Raw genomic sequence first — 17,963 nt, forward strand, 5'->3', positions numbered from 1 at the left:
TGACTGACACATCGACATGACTCGACTCAGATAAGTTTAATTTGTGTACAACAGAAGTATAGATGAAAGAGTAAGTTGCTCCAGAATCAAACAAAGCTTTAACAGAAACAGAGTGAATAGAAAAAGTACCAGTGACTACATCTGAGGACCTTTTTGCCTCTCCTTTGCTCATCACAGACAAGCGCCTGGGAGTGTTGCTCTTTCCTTGGTGTCCATTGTTGCCATTGTCCGAGTTGTTTTTGCCATTTCCAGGTTTGTGGCTGCCATTACTGTTACCATTGCCGAACTTCCCATTCTGACCATTGTCCCTACTTCCCTGGTTATGAAAGTTGTTGGGCCTCCGTTGGGTATTCCCACTGTTTTCCAGTTGGTTCTGCTTGGTATAACATTTGTACTCCCTTTGCCCCTTCTTGTTACAAAACCTACAAGTCATCAAATTTCCCTCACAGTCTCTCCCAAGGTGGTTTCTCCTACACCTCTTGCAGTTGAACTTCCTCTCCCCATTGTTAGCATTAGAAAATCTACTAACATTCTGGTTATTCCTCTCAGATGAGCCCCCATTTTTAAACCTCTTGAAGTGACCTTGGTTTTCAGAGTTCCTAAAGTCCTTCCTCTTCTCTCCGACCTTAGCACTCTCCCCCACATCCCTAGAATTCAAATAGTACATGTGTGCAGCTCTCTCATACACCTTATCCAAGGTCTTAAAGACTTTCCCAGCTAGGTCTTTCTGTAACTGTTTGGTTAAACCCTGCTCAAACCTCTGTGCCTTCAGTTCCTCAGTCGGGACAACTTCAGGGGAAAACCTAGAAAGGGTCATAAACTTATTATAGGATTCCGAAATCGACATTCGGCCCATCTCTAAGTTAATGAACTCCTGAGCCTTCTGCTTCTTCAAGAATGGGGGGTAAAACTTATCCCTCAATGCAGTCTTAAACACTTCCCACCCAAAGTTTTGTTTGGCCTTAATTATTTCAGCATTATCTCTCCACCATATATCGGCCTCATCCTTAAGGTACATAGCAGCCTGATCAACTTTCATACCTTCGGGACAATTTAGTGCCACAAACAGCTTATCAAACTCCTGAACCCAGTTTTCCAAGAAGGTAGGGTCAGCACCTCCCTTGAAAACTGGTGGCCTAACTTGGGCCAACTTCTTGAACATCTCAGCATGGGGATCAGGTTGGTCAGCTCGATTCCGATTCAAATTCTCAGCCAACATGCGGATGGCCTCAGCTAATGCAGCAATATTTGCCATTCTAGTTCTATGCCTGAAATAAGGTAAACGTTTGCTCTAGTTTAAACAGAATTCGAACATCGTGCACGTATATTCATTTAGTCACAATATTACATTTTATCACGTAAATTGGTTTAAAAGGGTACTTTGGTCTTTGCACCCCTTTGCCCCAAGAAAAACCAAACAGTAACAGCACAATCCACACGCAGTAATAAGTAAAGAAAAATAATTCCCATCCCGCGCTACTCTTACTCAAATTAATTATAAACAAGAAATGTTCCTCAAAATCACGAAACTTATTGGTCCTGAATCAAACATATAATCAGAAATGGAATTCTTATAATAGAATAATCACTCTTATTATGACTCAAGTGTAAGTATATATTAATCCCAATTTAAGCTTTGTAGCTCTAGCTACTTATTAAAATCCAATAGTCAATATCAAAACTAAATAAGGTTCTAATAACCATTATTGATAGCAAAACCTTACTAACTATACTCTAATAAGCCTAATTTCTAAGGGACCACATTAGAGTTCTTGTCTTTCTCTTCTTCATAAGTATTAATATCAAAAATATGATCATTCTCATCTTCGGAGTCCTCAATAACAACTTTATGAAGCGGATTCAAATTCCTAGTAGTCCTTTTCCCAGCTTGTGGCTTTGGTGGTTCTAAGTTCTCCTCTTCATCTGATAATTCATTAAGGATTCTCCGAACAGCCTTCTTCCTGTCTTTCTTCTTAGTCATCCTGTACTCGTACCAACGTTGGTATGTCACCTCTCTTTCATCATTCTGATCTGGATTTAAGGTCCACTCATCCCAAGAGTATGAGCTGTAATCGGTCTCCTCTTCTTGTTTAGGCTGAGTCACCTTCACTATATTCTTATCCATCTCTCTACGTTATCCCAACACAACAAGAATTCACAAGGCATAACATGAACACATCAAGAAAGAAATTTAATTAGAAATTTATTAGTTAAGCAGCTTGCACAATAATTAAATGAATGCAAGGTAATCAATATGCATGCATGCCCTTTCTAATTCTACCCAAATCTCACCAAATAAATAATTCAAGTTTCAAAATTGGACGTTTTTCCAAAGTGAGCCAATTTTGGCAAATATTAACCAAAATGGTTGCGTGGCAAAAGTATTTACCAAACTAAGCTTCCAGGCTAAAACGATGTCTCGGTCAGCGTTTTATGCCTGGGTTTTTTTTAAAAAAAAATCAACCTAAAAACGCTGTCTAGGACAGCGTCTTTGTTGTTGACCTTTTTTTAAAAAAAAAATTTGTAATTGCCTTTTATTTATAAAAATGTTTTTAAAAAACAAAAACAGTTATACCAAAGACGCTGTCCCAGACAGCGTTTAACTCTGGAACTATAAACGCTGTCTCAGACAGCGTTTAAGGTTATTAATGAAACGCTGTCTGAGACAGCGTTTCTGTCATTTTTTTTTTCCCTCCTACAGCGTATTTCATTTCACTTCCTCCTCCTTCATTCTCAAACCCCTTCTTTCCCAAACTCTAACTTAATCCCCCTCTCTCTCATACTTGTGCTCCTCCGTGTAGACCGCCGCCGGCGCCGCCACCTCCACCGTCGCCCGCCGTCACCTCCACCGTCGCCCTCCGTGTAGCCCACTATACACTCCCCTCACCCTGAAATAGGTATTCATTCAACTTTCTTTGTGTTTAAAATTCTAGGGTTTATGTTGGTGATTTCTAATTTTTTTGGAATTGGGTTAAAATGTTGATGAGGTTGAGTTGTTAGTGTTAAAAATGTTGAATTGTTAGTGTTGGTATTGTTGAATTATTAGTGTTGGTAATTGTTGAATTGTTAGTGTTGATAATGGTAGTGTTGATATTGTTAGTGTTGATAATAGTTTGGATAATGTTGAATTGTTGTTGTTGGTTTTGTTGAAAATTGTTGACAATGGTTGATAATTATTAGGTTTTGAACAATTGTAATTACCTACATTGTTGTGTAATAATGGTGATTTAGGGGTTCTTAGTAGTTAATTTGTAGAGTATGTAAAATTTTTTTGTTTGATTGTGGTGATTTAGGGATGATTTAACGGCTTTACGTAAAATGTGTTTTGGTTGTTATGTAGAATATGGCTGGACAAAATGTAGCGTTGTTATGTCGATGGGGAGGTGAAATTTTGTGTAATGGATCAAATGTGGAGTACAGTGGAGGGAATATGGACCTTATAACACTTGAACCGAACATGACTGTGACTGATCTGATGAATGAGGGTCACAGTTGTATTGGTTCAAACCCTATGACTGTTGAACTGAACCTTAAAATGAGGTGTGATACTGGTCATGGGGTGCAAGTGTTACCTATCTCTACGAACAGACATTTGAAAGGTTTGAGGAGCATGGTAGGGATGAAGGGTTTTCCCAATGAGATATATGTAGAAACAGTGCCTATATGTACCCAACAAAGTACTCGGGCAGAACAGCAAGCTACATATGTCTCTGATTACAACATCGCGTCCTTCCAAGAGCCCGCAAACCACATTCCATCGAATTCATATGGGATGGGTTCTTTCACTCGAATGATGCAGGACGACCAATTTCACTTGCCTTTTAGTTCTCATATAGCTTCACCAGTACATGCGGGGGGACGCGTGACAGTGTTCGGCCAGCCTGCTCCGTCGTCATCGAACACCGTGGCATCTTCGCCGATGCAATTGCATAGCTACTCTCCTATGCAAGGTGATGATGGTTCACCGTTTCGGGAAGAGCCAAATCATTTTGATGATGTTGTGAATAATGAATTGTCGGTGTATGATGTGTATGCGGAAATGGATGATGAGGACGAGAACGGAGAGGGGGATGATGAACCTACACAGGTGGAAGATGGTCAGCCGTTGGTTAGAACTCCCATACCTTGGTTCAGTGAGGTACCCGAGAACTATGAAGTTGATCAGTATTGGGCCGAATCGGGTAGCCACACCTCTTTTGTTCCCGGGGGAGAATTTGAGAAGGGAATGTATTTTGAGAGCAAGAAACTGCTTCAAGAAATGGTGAAGATGTATTCTATTCAAAGGAATCAATTCTACACCACAGTGACCTCGAATGATGGTGTCCTACATCTGCGATGCAAGAAGAAATGTGGTTGGATGCTATGGGGTACCAAATCGAGTGAGCACTCACGTGGTTTTACCATAGTCACGTACAAAGGCCCGCATCGGGAGACATGTATCAGTGAAGTACTATCTAATGATCACCCACACTTGGATTCGTCCGTAATAGCCGAGTATGTGAAGTCCTTTGTGCGGAAAGATCCTTCGTTGAAAGTGGAATTCATACAGGAACTGATCTCGAAGCAATTTCATTTCGATGTCCTGTATCGACGAGCGTGGTATGCCAAGGAGAAAGCTATAGCTGAGATATTTGGGGATTGGGAGAGTTCATATGGCAGACTTCCCCACTTCATGCAAGCACTCCTACGGTCGAACCCGGGAACATGTGTCGTATGGAAACACAAAGCTTTAGTGGATGGTGCATACTACAGCAACATGGAAGTGTTTGAACGAGTGTTTTGGGTCTTCGGTCCTTGTATCGATGGCTTTAAACATTGTATGCCTGTTATCTGTATCGATGGGACGCACTTGTACGGGAAGTATAAAGGAACACTGTTGGTTGCTACGAGTGTTGATGCAAGCTTCCAAGTATTTCCTATTGCATTTGCGGTGGTTGAAGGGGAAAACACTTCCACCTGGTCTTGGTTCCTAGGTTGTATTCGAGATCGTGTCACGCAACGGGATGGCCTTTGTGTTATTTCTGATCGGCATCCTGGGATCATTGTAGCAATGAATGATCCTAATGTTGGATTCACCCAGCCCCGAGCGTATCACAGGTTTTGTGTCCGCCACATAGCCTCTAACTTGAAGACTCACGTGCGAAGTAACGACATGAGAGACATGTTCAAGGCCGCTGCGTACCAAAGGCTAGAAAGAAAACTTCAAGCTGATCTGTGTTTCATTGGTGAGGCCTGTCCCAAGGCCATTGAGTACATTGCTCAACATCCGTTCCCTATGTGGTCTCTGTTTCACGACAGTGGTCGCAGGTATGGTATATGTACTACTAACTTCTCGGAGACATTCAACAATGTGCTGAAAGGAGCTCGGTTTCTACCGATTATGTCCCTTGTCGAGTTAACCTTCCACAGAGTTAACAAGTATTTCACTTTGAGAAGGGAGTCTTCTGAGGCTAGGTCTGATCAGGGACTTCCATACCCCCCAAAGGTCACTACCATCCTCGAGAAGAACACCGCTAAAGCCAGATATCATAGAGTGGATGCCTATAACCGGCGATTGCATATTTACCAAGTGACAACAGAGAGGGGAGAGAGAGTTGGTAATAAAGGAGGCCACAAGCATACGGTGAACTGGCAGTTGAGAACGTGTACGTGCAACAAACCGAAGATATTCCACCTCCCATGTTCTCATGTGCTAGCAGTCTGTGCTACATACTCACTATCAGAACGGCCTTGGGTGGACCCTCTGTTGCAGTCGGCCGCCTACATGAACACCTATGCACCACAGTTCTGGCCGATCCCCTGCGAGACAACCTGGGCACAGTGGGCACAGTACGTAGGCCCTAAACTCATTCCGGACGGCACAATGATACGTGGAAAAGGTCGTCCAGAGTCGAAGCGCATACGCAATGAGATGGATGACAGCAACCGGCCCCCAACCAAATGCAGCCGTTGTCACCAGCAAGGTCACAACCGCACTACTTGTCCATCTAGACCAACATAGGACCTAAGTGTATATGTGTTATTTGATATAGTAGTATGTAGTGGTATTATTTTGATGAAACAGTTATAATTTTCTACATTATGTGTTATTGTGTTCAATTCGATGAATTTTATTTTGTACGTTGGATGTTCGAGATTTCCTGTTTATGCCTTTCAATCGAAATTAGTATTCAATATATTGTGTTAGTGTTTGGTGTGTAACGTTTTCAATGAACAGATATCATGGACGTACGGGATAGGACACCCGGACCTGTTGACCCTTCTGTCCTGACACTACAGGACACCCATCGGAGCGTCGACGTATGGAACCTGACGGTAATAATTCATCTTTAACGTTTTTGGATTCTTTGATGTACTATCTTTTGTTACTTATAAATGCCCCTGTGTTTTCAGGGTGACGTAGCGAAGCCACTACAGTGCAGGCACTACGGACCCCCTGGGTTGTGCATGATCGCTGCCTTGAGTACGTGACGTACGCTGGCTTTGGCGGTGTACATCGCTTGGGATTCAGGGAGATCGATCGACACCTTGTCACGGCGTTAGTGGAGAGATGGAGGCAGGAGACGCACTCCTTCCACCTACCAGTTGGGGAGGCGATTGTGACATTGCGGGACGTGGCAATACTGACGCGCCTTCCAGTACAGGGGACTGCGGTGACGGGATCATTTCTAGTCGATCCCGTTAGATTGGTTGTGCGGGTTCTCGGGGTGCAGCCGGGTCCCAACGATGTTAGGGGCTCCGCCTTGAGGACGGTCTGGTTACGAGATACTTTCCAGGGCTTGCCTGCGGACGCCGATGACGCCACAGTACAGAGATACGCTCGAGCGTACTTGTTCTTCCTCATATCCGGCGTGTTGTTCGGCAACAAGAGCGGGAGCCACTTGCAGCTTATTTACCTACAACTGTTAGACCACGACTGGGAGCATATCCGTGGATACAGCTGGGGTAGTGCCTCTTTGGCGGTGTTGTATCGCCAACTTTGCAGAGCCTCACGGAGTGGTGCGCTCGAGATTGGAGGACCTCTGTTTGTGCTTCAGGTATACTATGTATATTATCACAAGCGAATTATGCAATGAGTAATGTCATATTTAACATAGTTTTGTGTTTTTCTATTGAAGCTATGGGCTTGGGAGCACATCCACGTAGGAAGACCAGGTAGGCCTGCTGTACATCGTCCGGGGCAGCGGGACCAGGATGACCAGTATAAGCCGTACATCGCTCCGCCTCGCCCTGCAGCTGATGAGGCTTACGGTTGCAGGTTTGTAACAATTGTCATTTCTTTTCCCATATACGATTTCATTTTGTAAACATACTTACCAAATTTGTTGCCCCAGGTGGATGGTCCCCAGACTCACACAGGCACATGCGGCGACGGGTCTCCCATACTACCGAGACGCCCTTGATCGACTCACTAAGGATCAGGTACAAACTCTGAAGACATTTGTAATCATTTAGGTACTGTGTATACTGATTGTGGACTAACTTGTTTAAGATGTGTTATTGCAGATCACATGGGATCCGTATGTACCGGAGTTGATAGATGTCATGCCTGCACATCTACTGGAGCATCAGGGAGAGTGGCGTGCCCGGGTCCCCCTGATCTGTTTCGAGGTTGTGGAGAGTCACCTACCTGACCGCGTCATGCGACAGTTCGGACTGCAGCAGCCTATTCCCCAGAACTGTGACACTGTCGTGCGCCTTCACGACATTGACCGTCGGGGAAAGACGGAGACAAACTGGGCACTGGAGCATTGGCAGTATCTTCAGCTATGGGAGCAGCGGTTGGGTCATGTCGTTCAGGGTTATCCCATGCAGGGCGTTATGGATCATGACGATCCGTACATGGTGTGGTACAGGCTTATCACACGCCGTTTCATCAACCCCAGCTACACACCACCGTCCACCCATTACCACCCGGCACATGACGTCATTAGCGGATATGTGAGTTTCTTTTACTATACTTATCATCCTCATTTTTTAACTTTTTTAAATATCATGTACTTGACTGATCGATGATTACTACAGGCGGCGGATATGGTGGCGATGTATGATGCACTGTCCCTCGCCCTTATAGACGGACCCACCAGAGCCCAGGTCCAGCGGATGCGAGATATGTCCGCGACTTCCTTACGCAGACATGGTCACGGTCATCTCATCCAACAGCGGGACGGTGATGATGGTCACTCCATCCATTCGCGGTTCGACCCCGGCCAGAGTAGCAGTGGAGGTGATCCTACGTCGCACACAGAGGCAGAGGAGTACATCTTCCACAGTTCTGCACCCTTTAGAACCCAAGAGGACGCATCGTCCAGCCAGCTTACTCCCCCCCCCCCCCCCCCCCGCCGGAACCCATTCACCACCATTCACCATTATACTCGGCGTTGTCCAAGACGAAGGGACGACAGTGAGGCTAGGGAAGGGTTACACCAAATTGATGAGTAGTGAACATATTGTATCATTGTTTTGTCCTTTTTCCTGGAATGTTGTATATAACGATTGCATTATCAATATAAGACATGCTGGTTGAATGAATCTGTTTGTGTTTTGAAGTTTTGTTTGCTTATTTATCCAAATCGGATTTATGTCAGTCAAAATAGATCCTTCAGGGCTAATGTACATTAAACAACAGACATTTGAAATCCATAGTCGAAAATGGGGAAGAAAGGATGGCCCGTGGTGGTTAATGTGGTTGTTCATGGTGGTTTTAGTGTTGTTGGTTGTGGTGGGTGGTTATCGACGGTTGTTGAATGGTTGGGGTTGGTGGTGGAGCTGGTTGAAGTGTTGTTGGAGGTCAAAAGTGGTGGCAGATGGTGGTCGATGGTGGGGGTTGTTGGTGGATTGTGGTGGCAAGAATCATGGCAGGGGGTGGTGGTGGGGGCAGAAGAAAGTGGCAGATCAGTGGCAAAAGGCTGATTCTGCTGCTGTTTTGCACACCAGCAGAGAAACGCTGTCCCAGACAGCGTTTTAGGTTGAAAATAAGACGCTGTCTGAGACAGCGTTTTAGGTACAAGGAAGTTTGTACATAAAGCGCTGTCTGGGACAGCGTCTTTGGTATAACTGTTTTTGTTTTTTAAAAACATTTTTATAAATAAAAGGAAATTACAAAAATTTTAAAAAAAAAGGTCAACAACAAAGACGCTGTCCCAGACAGCGTTTTTAAGTTGATTTTTTTAAAAAAAAAACCCAGGCATAAAACGCTGACCGAGACAGCGTTTTAGCCTAGAAGCTTAGTTTGGTAAATACTTTTGCCACGCAACCATTTTGGTTAATATTTGCCAAAATTGGCTCACTTTGGAAAAACGTCCTTCAAAATTACTTTATAAACATTTAAAACAATTGGTTCGAACACAATTAAATTTAAAATCATTTTTGACTTTTAAATACAAAATCCTTAGTCAATTAGTTAGGCGCCTAAGACATACTAATTGGCTTTAGTGGTAATTAAATCTAACCTAAGCTCCCAGATACCACTTTGTAACATCCCAATAATTCTCTTTAAAAGAAAACCTGTAAAAAACCTGTGAAGCCTATATAACCTGTAAAACTTGTATAACCTGTAAGACCTGTATAACCTGTAAGACCTGTAAGAGAATTATTGGGGTCTTACATGGTGCACGCCCGGCACTGCCTCCTTCTCGGACCATGTGATGGTCCTCAGCATCCTCCTTGTGTATTGTTGGAGGTCAGGCCAACGAGAAAAGGCATCTGCATCAACAGATTTATTTGTTAAGTACTGAGCATAGGCGGCACCTAAATTCTGCCGGCTGCCGGAAGAATTCCCGGATTGGGTAGCTTGGGACTTGACTCGCATAGGCCCAAGCGGCCAGGGGGGTCAAAGGTGAAAGCCATACCTTCGTTTTTAGGCTGAGGGGTCAACCCACCCCCAGCCTCATTAGAACCGGTCGTTGTAGCTTGCATCCGGCTTAAGGGAGTCTTCGCCTCCCTAACCTCTAGATCGACCGTCTTAGTATTGAGACCAAGATTTTTCAAGCTTTTGCCCGCCGAAGTTGGCCTGTCAGCTACAGGCGGTCTCCCGGACGAGATAGGGGCAGCCGTAATCCTCCTTGTCTTGGAAGGAGGTTGAGGAGGCACCTCAACCGTCCTTTTTACCATTTTCGAGATAGGGAGAGGAACATTCTTACTCCCCGCCTGAAATAGAACATAACCGGTTAGTAACTTTGTTGACAACTAAAATATACAAACGGTAAAAAGAGCTTAATCGGAGCTTACCCCATCGTCTTTAGCCGCCAGTTAAGCCCTTTTCTTTTCCACCTGATCCTTCCGGATCTGAGTAGCAGATTTAGCAAGCGTCTTCTCAGGAGGCACCATCTCTATTCCTTTCTCTGCAAAAAGAATCAAAAGTCAAATGCTATTCCAGAACGATACAGACGGCAAAAAGTGCTGGTTATCAGTCAACATACGTCTGCTAAACATAGTGCTAAGGCCACATCCCTTAGCCAGTCCGGATAGGGTACCCAGTTTCCGGGTACAATTATTTCGGATCCGTCCTCTAAGAGCATGGTGGTCCTTTAGAATAGCCCTGCCTCCATTATTTGCGTCCAGGCCTCCTCCGGCACGCGGGGAAGGGCGCATTTTTTCCCTAGGAGGGCCGGCTGGGTATTATAACGACGAAGCAGTCGATTCAGGCGAAGGGAGGGGGAGGAGACTAAGTAAAATTTGCTCTTCCAATTACTCCACTTCGACGGCTTGTCAAGCGTCATCATGACCATTTCTATGTCTTTGTTCTATGGTTGTGGTTTGAACTTAGTACTTAGAAATATGTTAATTGATTTTATTTACAAATTTGTTGGTTCTTCTTAACATAGGTATTGTTTTGTTCATTGAGAAAGTATATGTTAGGGCTTTTGTTTTAGATTAATTTCTATTAGCAATATGGTGAGTACCTAATATTTACATGCCTTTGTTGATAGATAATTTATGGTTAATTTTTAAGACTTGTTAAGCTGTAGATTTTATAAACTTTACCATGAATATTGTGTTACGTAGAGTATGTTATCAAATATTATTAGTTTTAGCATATATATACGTTGATATGTATATGTCATGCTTGTGAAAACTTTGTTCATGCTCAAATGTTTACATATTTCCATATGTCTTGAACTTGTGTAAGTTTTATCAAATTTTAGGTATGAAAGTTCTTGAATGGGAATTGTTTGATTTTTTTGTGAAGAGTTATATATGTATTGCTCCATAGGAGAATATTTTGCTATAGTTGTTACTTCCTGCATTGTAACCCGTAGTTGTGTTATACAACTCTTTTTGTGTTTATTGGTTAAAACATGACTACTAATATTTATTTTACTCCTGATGAAATTCTTTTTGTGGCTATTGTTGACGTTTTGGTGTGTTAACTAATAAGTTATATTGACCTTTTGGTGTAATATTTTGAATTATTAGTGTTTTTCTTTTAATTCAAAATTTTAGATTACTCCTCAGTGCCCACCTTAAGAGAGTTGTATGTTTCAAGTGTAGTAGATGTATTATTTCATGTTTTTGCACTTGATTGTTCTTACTTGATTAAATTTGTTTATTTTGGCACTTGTATGAAGAAACTAATATTGGTTTCTTCATATGTGGAATAATAATTCTTAAGATTTTTATTTCTTTTGATGATATGTCTAGTAAATCTCCACATGTATGATTCAAGTAAGGAATATGGATCCAAATGTGCTTCAAGAAGCTCAGAATACTTAGTGGATGCACAATCACTACAAGTGGTGGTCATTGGGTTGTTCATCATTGATCGCTATGGTAAATTTTTAGGGGCACCATGGAGGTATATTCGCATATTCTTTCCTCCATAATCAACTATGTTTTGTTTTTAGACTTAACTTTGGCATGTAGGGGTTATGATTCTATGAGTGTAAAGAATTTAGTAGTAAGATTTTAGTTCTTATATGTCCCATGTGAAAGGAGTATAGTTTACCATGTCTAATTTCAATACTTAGTTGAATACTTCTATCGTCCAATGTGGGGGAAAAGTATAATATGAGAATAAGTGTTGGACTCAAAGTCTTGGTTTGTATGTGAATGTTGTATGTTTTTCGGGTTATCTCCATGTACTACATTATTTGGCATCTGGCATCCTTTACAATAATAATTCGTTTTTTTTAGCAATTCTATGCGTTATGTCATATTTAAGTGACAAGTGATTGGCTATGCATATTGGAATTCTCATGTCTCTTTATTGCTATATTCCCATCTATATGACATATTTTGTTTATTGAGTAAACAAGTTGATTATAAGAGGAATAAGAGGCATTAATTATTTGATGCAAAGCATGAAAGTGACTAGTTATGCCAAAAACTATTAATTGTTTGCCTTGTTTTGTTATTTTGATAACTCTATGTTTGAAGAGTGTTTCCTTAACTTAAAGAATTGATGATGTGAGTGATTGTGTATCTTGGAGGAAACTGTTGAGGATAAGTTAGATCTTTTTTAACATGCTTAAAGTTCTCCTATTTTTTATGGAGTGTGTCTTCTAATATTTCTTCTAAAGTTTTTTAACGCCAATTCACTAAGTGTAGTTGGAAGTGGTCAAGGCTAAACTTGTGAGTAAAGGTTGTTTTGTTTTTCTTGTCTTAATGGAACAATGTAGGTCTTACTTAGATGACTTATTTTGAATCCTTGTCCTTGATGATAAGTTTTCCTTTGGTGATTGAAGTTTGTTAAGGCTTCTAAGTGGTGACTTAAATGAGTTGGTTAGGGAGTTCCATGTTGAAGATAAGAAATGTGAGTTGAAAATTCAAGTGTGAGTTGACTTGAGATTATTCCTAGGAGGTGGTACAAGAGTTTGGTTAAGTACCTTGTGAGAATCCAATACTTATGACTAAGTTTTCTTCTCACTACTTGATTCAAGGTAATATATTCTTGTGTTATTTCTACAATGTGAGTAATGTGGTGATGTTGAGAATCACATGTGTAATTGTAGCTAATAACTTGTTTGAACTTCCTAATCTTTCCAATATGTTAAGAAATTTTCACGAATTTGAATATGACATGTGTTATATTATTTTGAGAGCGAATAATTATTATTATTATTATGATTTTTTGGTTTTTCCAAAGTGTCATACATGTTTCGTGATTGGAAACTTTTTGCAATGATATGATATTTGTTGTTCATGTCATCATTTGACTGGAATATGTTTTGTATTAGCATGAATCATGTGTGCTTTAAAGAGGTCTTAAAGTACGTCTTGAGTGGAGTATGCTAGTACGTTTAGCAATGTGGTAAATAATGACCATGCACTGCAATTTATTTTAACATATATAGCATACATATGTGAAATGATTATAGTGCAATATTTTACAAATTTTATTAGTGGATGATTAACGTTGTTTAATTTTTCTTCATCTTTTACTAAGTATCTTTTTAGGTACAAAGGTTGTAAATACACTAGCTTCCAGGAAAGGTTGTTCAAAATTTCTGGAAAGGCAAGTGTTGGAGATCGGTGGTCGATGAAGTATGTTCACTAATGCGACGACTATGTTATTTTCACGGATTGGACTTGATCGAATAAATGTTTGGAATTTCAAGGTTTGGGTTGTCTTGTTACTTTGTTCACTTAATGGTAAATGTGACAAATTACTCTAAACCATTTGTGCAAATTAAGTTGATGTTGATAACATGCTAGTTTTCCTTATTGGAAAAGTATTCTAGCAAAAATAATTGTGCACTATGGTAAGGAAATTTGGGACATGTAACAATCCTTGATAATCTGTGAAAAATGTTGATGGGGATAGGCCTTAAGCCCATGTGGAAAGATTAAAAGCATTACTTTCCTATCCCTATGGCATGTGTTGTAATGCTTGATTGAGGTTGAGCTCCTTTGAGTTCTTAATGGAACAATAAACCATTTAGGTTAGTGCTATTTGAAACGCACTTGATTGATCCACCGCTTGAGATTGAGTCCTTTGACTCTTAATGAATCGAAATGTTTGAGTGACGCACTAAAACTTTGGAGTCACCGTTGTTGATGATTATTGTGAGGTTGAGCATTAAGCTCTTAATGAATCCATGGTCTTGTGGGGGTTAATTGCTACAATGTAGTATTTGTTAAGTTCTTATGAACATACTTTAACCCCATTGACTAAGTGCTTTGAGAAGTGTTTGTGATTCACCTATGTGGTTGTGAAGACTAGCCATCTTCTATGGAAAATTTGGGTGGATTTTCTAGAGCCTCCACTAGACCTAAGGTGAATATGTTTGGCTATAAAAGAGCATATCTCTTTGTGGAGTCTATGTAAATTTTGGAGTGATGTATGTGTTGTGGGGATCTTGAGTTAAATCTTGGAGTTTCAAGGTTAGTCCACTCCATGATCAAGAGTCTAAGGGTTTCAAGGTTCTATCCACCCTTTTACTTGTAGCTCATTGCCTCATTTCACTAAGCACATAGATTTCAAATTACTTATGTAATATCTAAGTGTTACATATTAAACTCCTCTTATGCCCAATATGTTGCTCATTCTCATATTTTGTTGGCTTATCTTCCCTTCCTTTAGTGGGGGATTGTTGGAATAAAGAAAGGAAATTCAAGGTAGTTTGATCCGGGCGTCCGACCGGGCGCGAGAGCAATCGTGAAATCTGGAGTTCCGTCGCCCTACTAGGCGAGATCCGCCCGATTGGGCGCGAGAGGACGTTGGACATCAACAGTTTCCTTGGATTCTTCTTTGGTTTGATTTCTTGTAACCCCCTACTTAAAAGGTTTTTATGGTGATTAACTCACCATGTTTTTTCTGATTTTATTGACTCTATGATCTTCCATCTTCCTCCATCCTTCAATATAAATTGAATTGAAGGATGATTTTTTCTAAAATGTGACTTGAAACACACTTGAAAAAATACAAGCTAAACACATTCTCTCTTTGGGCATAAGTTTTCATAGACTCCACCTCTCACTCTAAAGTGTCTTAATGTGAGAGTGGTGTGTAACCTTAGAGAACGATCCGACGATTATAATTGTGCACCCTGGTTGCGCCGGAATTCGTTTTCAAAGGCAGTGATTCTTCACGCCACACCGAATTTCCTCTTTGCTTTTGTTCTTGTTTACTTCTTGTTGTATTCTTGAAATACACCTTATTTTACAACACATTTGGTGCAAGGTTGATAGTCGTTAAAACATATTCTCGAACTCCTAGGAAGCAGATATGCTTTTCAACCCCTTGGAGTGGTATCAAGAGTTTGTTTTCGATAACAGAATGCATTTAACTTTCGGTCAACAAATTCCATTGTCAATTTTGAAACTTTCGGCTGATTTTGCAACATTCAACTTTTGGTTGTTTCTGCATTTGCAAAAGAGTCAAATAACTGGTTAGTTATGTCCTTAATCAGCCAAAGAGTCACATAACTGGTTGATTAATGTCCTTAATCATGGTATTATGAATCTGTATACTTTTTAAATTACTGAAGTCATAGAATTTTAGAAGAAAAATTATCCTACTGCTGTCCTTTCCTTCTCTCCAGGTTTTTAAAAACTCAAATTTACAAAATTAGTATTTGGTGGAGTATCATAAATTCGGTTATTGATTGATATTTTTGATAATTGATACAGTATAGCATGAGTTTCTCAAAACCTTATTTTGGTTTTGAATTAAAATTAGTATTTAGCAGAAGCCCTAAATGTCAAAGTTAATCACATTTACTTAATCAAAATACAGATATTAGGATTATGTCCATAATTAAAGAACCCTTGGATTATTAGTCAAATTATACATAGAAGTGTCAATTCAAGTTGCTAAATCTGGTTTGATCCAGCCTAATCGGATCAAAGTGACTAAATCTAGATTGATTTAATCTAATCTAATGGGAGTGACTATATCTGGTTTGATCCAGTCTAATCAGGTCCGGACTAGTTCGAGTGGAGTCATACTACATCAATGTGCCCAGTGAAGCAAGTCACTTCCAACTGTTACAAGTACACAAATAAGATAAATTAGTTCAATCAACATCCAAAATGTTCCAAACTCATAACCTCTGCTTACTCATAATAAGCAGAATTCAAATACAAGCATGGGTTTATTACCGGGTGCTGCATTCATCCCTAAGGCACTTCAATATAGCCAAAGAGTCAAACTTCAGACCCTTGTCACTACTCGTCACGATTTAATTGTGACATTACCAATTCAAATTACACTATCAACGCAACAATTAATCCCGAACAAGTACAAAGTAAAGACTTAAGTCGACAAAACGAAATGTAAACAGAGAAATAAGTAACAGAAAGCCCGTGAAATTATGAAGCAATCTGTGTCGCAATATCTGTTCACAATTTTTGCCCAACAAAACGAAGCACCCAACTACAAGGAAGTTAAGCACTAGATACCTTGGGCAATATAATAAAAATTAAAATTAATTAATTAATTTGTGCAATCTCAGCCGAAAGATGGTGAATATTTATACGATTAATCACTGAAATTAACTCAGGAATATTTCGGATAATTTTTCATCATTGACTGCATTTGATTTAATAAAAATAAAATTGTTTGCAAATCATATTTTTTGTGTAATCTCAAATCATTGATTCCGCTCATTTTATTGAATAATAATCGCAAGAGAATTAGGTATTAGATAAAATTTCATCATTGATTACACAAATAAATTTATTTTGAAATTAAAAAAAAAAATTAAATTGGTTGAAAAACGCAAGAGAGATCAGATGGTAGTGCATGTAAAAAGAATTCATCAATTTGAATTCAGAAAAATATATTGGGTAAAGTATATCCTCACATCTCCTTGCAATTCTGAAAAATAAATCGAAAAATAAAATGTTTGAATTGCATAAGAAAAAGCAAGAATCAGATTCAAATGGTCAATCACCATATTAAAGCATCTAATTGAGATGCTTGTAAGACTGGGGCGACATGAAATATCATCATATTCAGGCTCAGAATATGAAAATCGAAAGAGATTGAGAAAGGGTAAGATGAATGAAGGATAAGTTGAAGAAGAAATTAGGGTTTCTGAGTTTGTGGTGATTGAGAACAACTTGAGGAGGGATTTTATATTGGAACTTGGAAGTCTTGAGCAGCCCAAATTAGGGTGCACGCTATGCTGGGCCGCAGATATTTGAGTTGTCGAGTTTGAGGTTTTTTTTTTTTTTTTTTTTTTTTTTTTTTTTTTTTTTTTTTTTTTTTTGTTTTAAACAAAGCTTAGGCATACTACCAATTCGTAATAATCGTAATATTTTTCTATTTTTCTTTTACATTCGTTTCATAATAATTGCAACACTTCTATAAGAATTCATTACTATTTTATTATTTTTCTCTCATACCAACTCCATTTATACTATTTTTTTTTATTATTTCTAATATACCTCCACTATTTATACTTTATACGAATATTATGAAATTTCCCTTTAGGTCCCCACATTATAATTTTCCTAAAACTTTGTGCAACACTTAGGTCTTGTTCTTATGAGCTGCTCTGCTCTGTAATGTGTGGAAGCCCTGCCCTGCCCTGTTGAAATCTGCTATACTCTCCTAAAATCTACTCTACTTTGTTAATCCCTGCTCTACTCTACTCTGCCCAGAAGCTCAAAAGAACAGAGCCTTAGTGTTGCGATTATAATAAAACGGAAAAAGTACTAAATTAGAATTTTTATTGGAGGAAATTTTTCCTCCTAAACTCGATCTTCTTCTTAGGGGTGAACACAGATCGGATATCCGATCCGAAACTGAGTGTCGATTCGGATATCCGTATCCCAAAATTCCTATATTGCCTATCCGTATCCGATTCGAAAATTTTCGGATATCCAAAAATTCGGATCCGATAACTTAATATCCAATATCGGACCCTTTTAATAATATTATATTATATAAATAATAATTTAATGGTAATAAAAAAATTATTTAATGGTAAATTAAATTAATTTTGCATCAATTCTCTAAAAATAAATAATTCATTGCAACTGTTCTCCAAAAAAAAAAAAAAAAAAAAAACATT

General features: G+C 39.5%; 1 protein-coding gene and 1 long non-coding RNA gene across 2 annotated transcripts; one reads left to right on the forward strand and one right to left on the reverse strand.

The window, feature by feature from the left end:
* The first annotated feature begins 7,544 nt into the window (after window positions 1-7,544).
* Window positions 7,545-8,968, forward strand: LOC110694819. Its single transcript, XM_021871985.1, has 3 exons — window positions 7,545-7,941; window positions 8,026-8,306; window positions 8,551-8,968. Exons 1-3 carry the CDS (start codon window positions 7,546-7,548, stop codon window positions 8,966-8,968), a joined length of 1,095 nt encoding a protein of 364 aa, XP_021727677.1. The 5' UTR covers window position 7,545.
* A 6,670-nt stretch (window positions 8,969-15,638) lies between these two features.
* LOC110694833 lies at window positions 15,639-17,749 on the reverse strand. The gene is made up of 2 exons (XR_002505947.1): window positions 16,045-17,749; window positions 15,639-15,927 (listed from the first exon to the last, which is right to left on the reverse strand). It is a non-coding gene; the product is annotated as an uncharacterized LOC110694833 (long non-coding RNA).
* Between the last annotated feature and the right edge of the window lie 214 nt (window positions 17,750-17,963).

This window comes from Chenopodium quinoa, unplaced genomic scaffold (assembly GCF_001683475.1).
Source record: "Chenopodium quinoa cultivar QQ74 unplaced genomic scaffold, ASM168347v1, whole genome shotgun sequence".
Taxonomy (NCBI): Eukaryota; Viridiplantae; Streptophyta; class Magnoliopsida; order Caryophyllales; family Amaranthaceae; genus Chenopodium; species Chenopodium quinoa.

Coding starts and splice junctions, on each gene's coding strand:
- LOC110694819 (XM_021871985.1), top strand. CDS start 7,546: ATGCCTGCACATCTACTGGAGCATCAGGGAGAGTGGCGTGCCCGGGTC. Junction 7,942..8,025: donor ATGACGTCATTAGCGGATAT/GTGAGTTTCTTT, acceptor TGATTACTACAG/GCGGCGGATATGGTGGCGAT. Junction 8,307..8,550: donor AGAACCCAAGAGGACGCATC/GTCCAGCCAGCT, acceptor TGTGTTTTGAAG/TTTTGTTTGCTTATTTATCC.